The sequence below is a fragment of the Sesamum indicum genome, linkage group LG6 (assembly GCF_026168435.1).
Source record: "Sesamum indicum cultivar Baizhima isolate 11 linkage group LG6, ASM2616843v1, whole genome shotgun sequence".
NCBI classification, from domain to species: domain Eukaryota; kingdom Viridiplantae; phylum Streptophyta; class Magnoliopsida; order Lamiales; family Pedaliaceae; genus Sesamum; species Sesamum indicum.
Genome location: NC_142662.1, coordinates 1859967 through 1872391, shown reverse-complemented (window position 1 = coordinate 1872391; position 12425 = coordinate 1859967). Strand labels below are relative to the sequence as shown.

General features: G+C 35.2%; 1 protein-coding gene across 2 annotated transcripts; it reads left to right on the top strand.

The window, feature by feature from the left end:
* The first annotated feature begins 1067 nt into the window (after positions 1-1067).
* On the top strand, positions 1068-11605 carry HAG1 (histone acetyltransferase of the GNAT family 1). Of its 2 annotated transcripts, XM_011084294.3 has the most exons (13): positions 1071-1889; positions 2532-2596; positions 2769-2849; positions 3542-3613; positions 3987-4155; positions 5191-5234; positions 5516-5615; positions 5833-5901; positions 6999-7053; positions 9630-9748; positions 10207-10300; positions 10898-11039; positions 11161-11605. In XM_011084294.3, the coding sequence occupies exons 1-13, from the start codon at positions 1314-1316 to the stop codon at positions 11225-11227; spliced, it is 1653 nt and encodes a 550-aa protein (XP_011082596.1). In that variant the 5' UTR covers positions 1071-1313; the 3' UTR covers positions 11228-11605. The 2 variants fall into 2 exon arrangements, with proteins under 2 accessions (XP_088738069.1, XP_011082596.1); XM_088881943.1 differs by lacking the exon at positions 11161-11605 and having other exon boundaries at positions 1068-1889; positions 10207-10317; positions 10898-11037.
* The last annotated feature ends 820 nt before the right edge of the window (positions 11606-12425 follow it).

Below are 12425 nucleotides of genomic sequence, written 5' to 3'. Positions count from 1 at the left end.
CAGCAATACTAGAGAAATAATACAAAAAAACCTTTCTAATCTGTATCAGGTTTTGGAACGATTTTAGAAACACATAACTTCTTAGATAAAATTAATAATTTGGAACAGTTTTTTCTCATAATTGATTAAGGATGTTCAAAATTATTCCAAATTATACTTCATTTTGGAATACATTTTCGAACTATCATTTTTTGGATATCCATTTCCACACATATAGGAATAGATGACTCATAATCGTCACTAATTCATATTGTGTTCCAAACAGAGTTCTAACAATGTACCATTAATATTTTGGAACATTGGTTGGAAGGGATTTAGTAACTTTTTGTTTGGAACTCATTTTGGAACGGTGTGACTGTCCCAAAATTATAACCCAAAAAAAATATTGAACATGACGTCATCTTTTACTGTTCGTTCCTTATGTGTTCTAAAGCCCTTTCTAATGTGGAAAGGATTTTGGAGCGGTTGTCCTGACCTTGTCAAATCCAACCTTTTTCTATAATGTATGTTTGAGTAATTTTATAGTTTCTTTATTTTATTTTGGGATAACTACAATCTCTTTATTTAAAATTTGGTGTAATTATATATAAATTCTCTGTAATTTAAAAAAATAAATCTAATATCTCTAAGATTTGCTTCTACTTGACAAATAAATTCCCCCATTAATTATCATTCATCGAATTTGATGATATTTCGCATATAGTTAGCAATTTAATTCGAATTATTACTATGGGCTTGAATTAAATATTAATCTCTCATATATTTTAAAATTATATATTATTCTATTACATTAAATTAATATTATTGTTTACAGTTGAAAATATTTTCAAAGCTTGAATTATGAAAACGCATTAAATTAATATTATTGTTTTTAGTTTTATTTTAAAATAATTAACTTTAAATTATTTTTTAAAAGTAATTTATTGCTTATATGTATATTAGATTAGCAGTGTTTTAACTTTTTAAATAAAAAGAAAAAAGATTTTTATCAAATAGAAAGATCAAGGTAGGTAAATGTTAAAAATCAGAATATCAAGGAGGTGAATAACAAAAACAGAAAAGGTCGAGGAGGTGGATGTAATAATATCTGTCAGTAGGAAAGCAAGGCAACGACCGGCGGTGGTCTATCAACGGTCAATTGGAGTCCGCTTGCCAGTTCCGAAACCCAATTTCAAAGAGAAGGATAACCTGAAAACCTAATTAAAACTACCTTCTACAGTGCAGCTTCCATTCATCTCATCTATTACCATTTCTCTCTCTCTCGAAGAATCAATAGAGACCTAATTCTCATTCACTTTGGCTAAACCCTATCAATGGACGGGCATTCATCGCATTTGACAGCGCCGGTCCGTTCACGGAGTTCTCAATCTCCGTCGCCCTCGCACTCGGCCTCGGCCTCCGCCACGTCGTCTATCCACAAGCGAAAACTGCCGCCCGAGGACCACGCACCGCCGTTTCCCCCATCGTTATCCGACACGCGAGACGGTGCTCTCACATCGAATGATGACTTGGAGAGTATCAGCGTCCGCGGCGCCGACTCGGACTCCGATGACGAGTCCGAGGAGGTTGTAGACGATGAGGAGGAAGAGTACGACAACTCCTCAATGCGGAATTTCACGTCGTCTCGGCTGGAGAACAGCAACGCCGCTGGCCCCGCGGCGAGGAACACCAAGATCAAGGCTGAGAATTCGGTGAAAGTTGAGCCCGCTGACGTGGCGAAGGATGGTAATAATAGTAATAACAACAATTCAGGCAATGCTGCGACAACAGGGACCAATGGTTCGGTTCCGGGCATTGTGGTGAAGGAGGATACCGTGAAGAGTATTTTCACGGATAATATACAGGCCAGCGGCGCTTACAGTGCGAGGGAGGAGAGTTTGAAGAGAGAAGTAAGCTTAGTTAATGTCTTAAAGTTGAGTTGGTCGATGTATTTTCCTTCTTTTAAAATGTGTTGTAGATTGGTACTTGCAAGTTTATACTTCAATTTTGGAATGAAAATGTTGAGAAGTGAAAGAATAAGGGTTCATCATTACGCATCATTTGAACTGTTGCTGGATATTTTGTAGCTGTGGAGAAAATTGTTCACCTAATGAAAGAACTCATAGGTTTTAGAAGAGAAGTTAGAAATGGAAGCATCTTTTATATTATAAGTGACATCATCTGAAGCCTCTATGGCGAATGACGCTCTTGCACCGCTACATTTGCCCCTCGGTCGCAAACATATGTCTGTCTTGGAGTTGTTTAAGTGCATATTAGGTGTATAGGTTTGTACTACTTTGGTGTTGTCGAATGATGAATTAATGCACAAAGCAGAGTCACCTAGATAACGATGGAGTTAATGCTTATATTCAATTCATTTTGGAAATTGTGTTTACGAACTTGTTATTTGCTTGATATTGGCTGCTGATGTCCATTTTCAATTTCAGTTTTGTTAATTTCGAGCATCAACTCCTGTTTCTACACTTTCATGTTCTTTTGTCCCCGAAAACCATTTGTAAGGGTTATGGATCAAATTTTCCTTAAATCCACAGGAAGAAGCCGGAAGGCTCAAATTTGTTTGTGCTTCAAATGATGGTGTTGATGAACACATGGTCTGGTAACTGTTTCTACTTCCTCTTCATAGTTGTTATTGTATCTACATGTTCATAACTAGGAATTCTGTTCCCCTGATGTATCTTCTTAAAATCTGCTAATACACTGATGTATGTGTAAGTTTTTCGCAACAAAAATTCCAAACTCAATTGAAAAATTTAGTTATGTATTTTCAGGCTGATAGGATTGAAGAACATTTTTGCCAGGCAACTACCTAATATGCCAAGAGAATACATTGTTCGTCTCGTCATGGACAGGTATGCCTCCAGTGTCTGACCTCTTTGCGAAGCTTTTTGTAATCATAATGATTGACTGAAGTTTCCTATATCTGAAAGATGCACTGGCAGTTTTTACTGTTGGTCATTTATCCGGATGATGTTTCAGTGATGTAATATTACATCAAGTATTTATTTAAAATCATATACCATCAAGTAATAGGAATCCCTGTAAGGTAATTCTGCCATTTCTCTGAGATAAATCTTAATGATAATGCTTGCAAGAAATTTTCTGGAGCATTCTTTCAAAGTTGATTAGATTCCTGATTTGTATATAGTAAATCATTTTCTGGTTTTTCTGGTTTTTAATGCCAGTTACTCCTGTCTATCTAATTTTTCTGGTTTTTATTGTTCTACGATCAAATTTAGTTCGTTTACTGACATATCTTAATAAGATCTACAAAATCTTCCAGTGTAATTTAATGAATATTTGCTGATAGATGCTTATAGTCATCATGTTACAATTTGCTGATCAATGCTTATCATCATCATGTATGTAACCTTGGTAATTATATGACAAAGTGAAAGTAAATACACCTTCTGACATCCGGATTTGCACTACAAGTTAGTTTCACTATGTAATCTATTACTTAATTGCATCGTGGTTCACATTATAATCTTCTGTTTTGTTTCTAAAGAATTATCTCATTCTTTCTTGCGATTTCATGCTGCAGAAACCACAAGTCTGTCATGGTTATCAGAAGGAATCTGGTTGTTGGTGGTATTACATATCGCCCCTATATCAGGTACAACTTCTCATGCCAGGCTTTGCTTATTTTATCGGAATACCATCACGAAGATTTTTGTCATGTGGAGTCTATGAAAATGTGCATTGGTGAGATTGGATTTGCATATCCTCTTACATATTTGTTGACTAAAGTTATGTTGCACTTACTCTATTCTAAAAAATATGCATTGCGACAATGTTACTCTCTGTATGATGGACATTATGTGTAAAATTTCTGCTATATATTCGCTATAATTCAAATGAAAAGAAATGGAAAGAGATCTTGACATGTCAGCCCTCACAGGATGTTCATATTGCTATCAAATTTTGTACTAGTTTGTGAACTCTGTTTGCGCTCTTGGTGCCTTTCTAACACTGAACTTTACATGTAGCCAAAAATTTGGGGAGATAGCTTTTTGTGCAATCACGGCAGATGAACAAGTTAAAGGCTATGGCACCCGTCTTATGAATCACTTAAAGCAGCACGCACGTGATGTGGATGGCCTAACACATTTCCTCACATATGCTGATAATAATGCTGTTGGTTACTTTGTCAAGCAGGTGAGATTGCACCACGCATATGTAGCAAAGCAATTTACAGAATCTCTTTAGCATAATTTCCATGTGAAATTCTACTGAAACACGGGTATAGGGCATTTTCTTCAATGTTCTCATTTATATTGCCTTCAACTGTCCCAATCTGGCTAACAATGGTCATAAGGAGCTTGGAAGCCAAAGATATATGACCTTCTATGGTGAATCAAGATATGATTGTAATTTTGTGTTAGTTTGAGAAGCTAGGCAGAATAGGGGGATGAATGATAGACTGTGGAAGGTTGTATCATGGCTAGCAACATTCTAATGTGAATAAACCAAGACTAGAGAACCTTCATAGACTTGACCTCATTAACCTATACCCATTGCTTGAAGTGTAGGACTGTAGGTATATAGTTTGTGTTATAATTAAAGATTGGTCAAATAACAGGAGACCAACTGATGGTGAATGTGCAAAACCTCTTCATTTGATTAATATAGGTTGGCTGGATGAGTTGCTATTGAGCTCACAAGTGGGGTGGAAAGGACAAAAATGAGGCTTTATCTTCCTAGATATGGGTCTACAATTTGGTTTGGCCTTGGATTGGTCATGCACGTATACTTTTCAGAAGGATGGGTGATGGAGAAGACATGCCCACAGTTAGATGTAGGAAGAGTTGAAATTTTGACAACCTATAAAAACCAATCTTTCCGTTTTCTCAGCAGAATGTTCAGTATTAGACCTTTGTATCTCATGCAGTTCAAGCATGGTGCTGGTACCCATAAGTATAGCTGTATAGTTGTTTAAAAGGAAAGAAAAAGAAAACAGCGGTTGTTGGGGGTAGGATGGTGTCAGATGCAGCATATGCACCTACCCGTAATTGGCAGCCTTCTGGCTTGCTGCGTTGCAGTGGAGTTGTCGCTCTGTTGAAAATATTGAAAGAGCAATTCTCTGTGCAATTGTTCTTTTAAAATATTAAAATTGGTTTCTTTGTGGTTTTTTCTTTCATGTATGAAGTAGTTTCATATATGAATACCTCTAACTTGTTTTTTATTTTCTAGGGCTTCACAAAAGAAATTTACTTGGAGAAAGAACGATGGCATGGGTATGTTATTCTAAAGTTTTCACCTCTTTATAAACTATCACCTGGTAGCTAGCTGATGTTTCTCCATTATGCATAATTCAATAAACAAATGTTCATAGCATAAATTACAGAATGAAGCACATAGTTCGATTAGTTTTTGTATAATTTGTATCAGATATTTGCATTTTAGTTCGTTATGTAGACATTGACCATTGTGGGGCAACGGCAAGCATCCTTCTTTTACCAAAATGTATTGAACTCAAAGTTTATAGCTTTTCTATAGAGGTTTATTTTTCTTGCAGCTATATTAAAGATTACGATGGAGGGATCCTTATGGAATGCAAAATTGATCCAAAGCTTCCATATACTGATCTATCAACTATGATACGTCGTCAGAGGCAGGTAAGACAATCTGGTGCAACGGTCGATTTGATAATTTCTTTGCATACAGTAGTAGGAACTAATTTAATGTAGTATGTTGAGGTCCTGCTAGAGCAAATATTGGTGCCTGATGAGTTATGAGTTTCAAATTAAATTTTAATGGCCCATTTGCCCATCCTGTATTGCACCGCTAACTACATGCTAGAAAAACTGACCTTGACTTGTATCTGATTGCTAGGCAATTGATGAAAAGATTAGGGAGCTCTCAAATTGTCACATTGTCTACCCTGGAATTGATTTCCAGAAGGTATGTTCACTTCTTTTTTTTTTTATTTTATTCACTCTTATTCTCTCTTAGTTTTACGATATCTAGTTGGGTCTTCATGCATATTTCATTCAGAGGCAGGGCATGACTAGTTTTCTACAGCTAGAAAAGGTTGATAATTTTAGTTAACCTCTAAAGTCTGCACTAAAGTTTTCTAAGATATTGGATTTTCAATTGGCGTATGATAAGAATTACTTAGATATCAAGAAAATGGGATAATTACACTCCCCTCCCTTGAGGTTTGGTGTAATTACACATAGATCCCTTGTAGTTTGGAAAATTACATCTAGCAACCCTAAGGTTTTCTTCCATAAATAAGTCCCCTGTTTATCAAAATTCACTGAATTTGCTGGTATTAACAAAAAAAGCTGAATGAAAGCAGATTTTACCCTCGATTGACTTATTACGGACTTATTGCAGGCTGAACAATTTTTTTCCGACTAAACAACCCTTATAAGGGTGAATGATATACCTCCTCATATGCATTAATGCATTAAAACGTATGAGGGTAATTTGATTGTAAAAAGATTTTTTTGACCTGCAATAAGTCAATCAGGGGTAAATATAGATTTTTTTTCCTATTCTTTTTGTTAATATCAGCAAATTTGGTGAATTTTGACTAATAGAAAGACTTATTTGTTAGACGGAAGCAAACTTCAGGGGTGCTAGATGTAATTTTCCAAATCAAAGGTGGTCTTGTAATTACCAAATCTCAAGGGAGGAGAGTGTAATTATCCCCAAGAAAATTGTATATGAATATCCCAAATACCCACATCTCTTGGTTCTGACTTAGTAATTTCATGAGTTAGTTGTTTGTATCGTTTCAAACAACTTGTTTCCAACAGATAGCAATAACAATAACAGGAATATGAGGATTTGATGGAGAAATAAGTTTTTTATTGAAGCCATATAGTTCATTCCTAGCAAGTATCATTAAGTTTGCAATTTTTAGTGATGCTATGTGTTGCAGTTGTTTCCTGTTCTGTATTTGGGAGTATTTGATCATTTTTTATACTTTTATATATTATCCGAAGTTTTAACTTTCTAGTCATTGTTTTTATGTGAACTCTTCTATTCAGAAAGAAGCCGGTATTCCCAAAAAATCCATCAAGGTTGAAGATATACCTGGCTTGAGTGAGTTCCTCCTTCACATTAATTGGTTTCAGTACCTACTAATTTATATACTTCTTGTGCCTGTGGTTGGACTTGCCTGTTGCTATGTTTTCTAAATAAAAGATCATTATTTATACCTTAGTGAATCTTTATTACTTTCCTTAAGTTTTACCGGGTCAAACCATCCAACAGCCATCTCTGCACACAGATCATAATGTATCTAGATATTGACCTGGTGTTATAATATAATTTCCTGAGCTGACATGTAACTTTTACTAGTTCAACTTGAGTATTTGAAGTGTGGTATTGTTTTATTTCTACATATGTTGTGGCAGTCAATTAGTTCTGTTAGTTGTGTATAGGCCTCGACTATGGAATGAATGATATGGTGAAGGGATATTCAATTCTTTCTTCAATGTGGAATCAATTCACACCACTTCTTCCATTTTTCATATAAAAAAATACTGATACAAAAGTGAAATGCAGCGGAAATTAAAATTTAAATTACAATACAATATTGCAATTAGTGATTGAATCGCTCGTCTCCTTGCTGCTATGACGCACATCTCATGTACAAAGGAGTCAATTGAATCGTTTAGGGGTACCAACCTTTGGTGTATGCGGATTTGATGTAGATGATGTGAATGTTCTCGAGAACGATACCTACAAGCAATCGGTGGAAAATGGCTACTAGTCCTATGACAATGTGACACCGTTTTGTCATCGTTCACGATAGGAACAAACATGTCATCCCTCTAAAGATAGTCCATATGATGGAATATCCTTTACCCTGTGTTGGTAGGCGTTACAAATTATGATAGACCAACGAATGATCAATGGAGAAGACAAGAAAACTCGTTTCTCTTTAAGGGTTGAACGAGAGAGCAAGAATGCGTGTTGTGTGTGTATATCTCATTCATGCCACTAGCCAAGTTCCTATTATAGACCTTCAAGAAAAGTTCAACTTGTCTTCTTCATCTTCTTTAACTTTGCAAGAGGAAGACAAGTTTTGCTTCTTCTTGCAAAGAGGAAGACAATTTTACTTACTCTTCTTGCAAAAGGACAAACTTGATTAGAGGAACACAAGTTTGTTTCTTGTTCTGCAAAGATGAAGATAGATTTGATTCCTCATCTCACGAAGAAAAATACAAATTTATTCAGTACGAGATTGCTTCTTCATCTTATAAGGAGAACTATGCTTCTTCATTTTACGAAGAGGAAGTCAATTTGATTTCTTCAGCTCATTAAGAGAATACAATTTGCTTCATGATCAAGTAATTTAACACCTTAAGTCAATTGTCATCTTCTCCATAATTAATCCAATTAATTATTTTCAAAAATTTCATCATGGATTTGTATGTCACCCTTTAAGTCCACTACTCAACAAGATTTGAGCTTGTATCGCATACAATTTAATCAGCAATTAATTTGCTCAAATTAGTTAAATCCCTATCATAATTAATCACCCTCAATTAACTCTTTAATTGCAGGTTACTGTGATCATAGGTGGCCACCTAGCAATTGTCCATGGCACTAGAGAATACGTGAATTTATGTGAACCTGTAAGATACGCGGACCATATAGATCCAGTGTCTCCATGAAGTCATCTCCTCATCAAAGTCTAGGGCATGGAATCCGTAATAGGTTCCCATCCAAGAGTTTTTGATATCTATTTATCTACTCTCTTCGTGTGTCTTCTTAATCATCATAAGAAACCCCTTTTCCTATTTGATCGATAGCTGTGGCCACAGACTTTTGGAGAGTACACAACCTAGAAAACATAGAAGATCACCGTCATCTCATGATGGGCGATGGACCCTTTTCTTGGAATACACCAATCTCAATGCACGTTCTGACTGCACTGGGACATGGGACAGGGCTTTTTAGCAACCACATATTTATGCAACCATGTTAGCTAAGACCAAGATACACCACCCCGTATAATAGGCTATTGTGACTCTTAAAGTCAAAGGACTAACTCATATATCATCAGAGTTCACACAAATCATGCCTCACTGGCTTACATATGGCAACTCCTACGAGTCTGATTAGTGAACTTGATAAATCCTTATCAAGCACCCATTAAGTGTACAAACGTTATACATCATTGTCTATGAAACGCAACAATCATCATATGAACATTACTTAGTGCAAGTCTCTAAAGAATCATGGTCAATGCCCCGTCTCAACCAATTCATTGACTTGGAAGATTTTAGATCAAACCATAGAGGTTGATTTCATTATCTTCATCCTATGCGCTACTCAACCCTATAGTATCATGATCGATGAGATTCAACCAAATGCATACAAGTTGTATAAAGCACAAGATAAAGATGGTGAAAGAACAATTCTCAATATTGATATGTTAATAAAAAAGACTGTTGAGATTGGCTGACAATGAGTCAACAATTGGCTTGATGGTCACCAATTCTAACAAGTTATACATTTGAATTAATGCTGTTACATTGTGATTTTAACTCAGTCATAGTTGTTGCTTTGACCTGTGCATGTCTTATTTAATTTTTGCTCTCTGCTTCTCTGTTGATTTTAGCATTTAAAATCTTAATTTGAGCACATCTTGAATCTAATTTTAATAGGAGAGGCTGGCTGGACCCCTGATCAGTATGGTCATTCTCGATTTAAAACAGTCAACTCATCAACAGATGCTGCCTCACATCAGAAATCTTTGACTGCATTCATGCGCTCACTTATAAAGGTAAGTCACCTAAGATGATATTTAGGTAGCTTATTTTCCATATTTAATACAGATTGGTTTCTAGTATTCTCATAGCAAAAGTTTTGCGCAATTCCTCAAATTTCTAACTTTGGGTTCAGACAGCGTACATTGCATATATATCATTAATCTCTGTTTGTAAACAAATTGTTCTGACTTGTGAATTGATTATTTCAACTAAGCAGGTTAGGTCTTCCTATGGATTTTTTTCTTTTTCTCTCTTCTTTTTCTATTATAAATAATATTATCCTAGGGTTCCTTCTCGTTTGCAGCCTTTTCTAGCTTGTTGTGTGACATGTTGGTGTTTACATCATCTGTTTAACTGGAACACCATGCAGCTCGTGTTTATGAATGGCATTTAAAACAGATTTAATACAATTATCCATAATACTCTCTATGTTTTCATGCCACATGCTATTGACAGTTATCCTATTGAGCAGGCAATGCATGATCATCCTGATGCTTGGCCGTTCAAGGAGCCTGTTGATGCACGTGATGTGCCTGACTACTATGACATCATTAAAGATCCAATGGGTATATTTCATATATGTGTATGTGCTGATGGTATTTTCCTTATCGCTCGATGGGAGATATCTCGTCGAAGATTCTACTTTTTTCTAATAATATGCTTGTTGATTATCCTACAGTTCAGCTCTATACTCGAACTTCTCTATTTATGATTGCTTGAATTGGATCTTATTTTTTATCATTTTTCTCTTTCAGAATGTTTCTCACATTTGGTTAAAATATGATGGACAATTTGCTCTTTCTAACTCAAAAAGGTTATTCAGGAGTTTTAAGAGTCAGAATGCATTGTTTACCTTAAAGAGCAGGAGAAAAGAAGAGAGAGAGAGAGGTCCTGCAGAGTTTCCAAGGCCTATACTTTAGTGCATGCATATTTAGTCACTATATTAGGTTTCGTAGTTGCTCTTTTATGAAGAAATACAGGAACTGAATTGCAAGCTAAATAACTCGTTTCTGCCAATTGCAGCTCATATGGTTCTAGCTCTTCAATCTGCCTTGCAGAACTATTTCCTTTTCTTCAATCCTTGTGCATACTGTTATCCCATAATAAGTGTTTTGAGTCTCCATGAAGTTCTGATGCTTTGTATTTTATTGCATTGCATGCAGATTTAAAAACAATGTCGAAGCGAGTAGAATCTGAGCAATATTATGTGACATTTGAGATGTTTGTGGCTGATGTTCGGAGAATGTTCTCGAACGCACGCACCTACAACTCTCCCGAAACAATCTATTATAAATGTGCAACCAGGCATGATTGCAGCCACCTTTGAGAAATTCCAATTTCATTCACCGTTTTGTTATTTAGCTAAGATATACATCTTGGGTCTTCTTTTGTTGTTTGTGGATCTAAATACACAGTTGGCTTGCAGGTTGGAAGGACATTTCTCAGCCAAAGTTCAAGCTGGTCTCCAATCTGGTATCAAGATTCAGCCATAATCCAGTTCTTGCTTTCATGGGATTGATCACGAATGCAATGACTATCCTCAAACTTCCTAACTCCATTCAGTCACTTTGAGGGTATGTTGTCTCCAGCAAAATATAAAACATTTATTTTACTGGACAGACTCTATCGGGGACAGTAAAAAATGTAAAATGTGACGAAAAAAATACATACATTGATATAAACTTTCAAGGAAAAGACGATGGAAAATGTACCGTGGGTATACTTGCACTTTCACTTCCAGTGCAGGACATTGATTGTAGCATAGAACTTTCAGATTATAATTGTGACAATATGTAGTTTGGTCTCATCTATCGTTAAGCTTCTATTATGGGGATCAACAATTGTCTATCTAGAGAAACTTCATTGCTTCAGCTTCTTTGCACTATTTTGGTACAGTACTCACTGGTTGAAGTTCAGAGAGCATGGTTTTGTAGTGCAATAATGGAGAATACTAACAGTAGTTTAATTAAACGAAATGAGAAAAACATTGAAATTTTATTTCCTGATTTGCATTTATAAATGTCATATGATTTTCCAGTCACCCAAGTCATTAAAATGGTGAGTGGGAGTTGTGATTTGCATAACGCCGTTATGTCAAGCAAATTGTGAAGGGTTTCAAACTAATGTGATCTGCGCGTTGGAGTTCTTGTTTCCACGTTATTCATCTGTACTACATATTAAGAAAGATTAAAATAAATAACATCATTTTGGTGTCTTTCCTTTTTTTATTTGTATTTCTTCTGCTCTTTTCACCACTAACTTTCACATTTTTCCATTATCTATAAATGGTAAAATTTTATTTTTTTAATAGTTTAGTTAGTGTTTTTTCTCTTACTTCAAAATATTCTCTTTTAAAATTATTTTTTTATTATAATTATTTTTATATATCATTTTTCTTCCAAAAAAAATCAGTAAATTATATTTAATTATTTATATTTTTAAATTTTTTATGCACGTGTATAAAATGTCACTTACTAGTATTATGAATGAAGCACACGCAATGTGTATACGCAAGTTAAATTATATTTATGTAATTATAAATATGAATTATGTATTTATTAGTGTAGGTGATGTTTTCTTTGAAGTATTGTTAACATGATAAAAATAGAAAAGTTATTTGGACCCTTGGCCAAAAAAACGTCAAGCATGCAAATGTCATGTCACAGTACATAATTCATTAGCCAAAACATC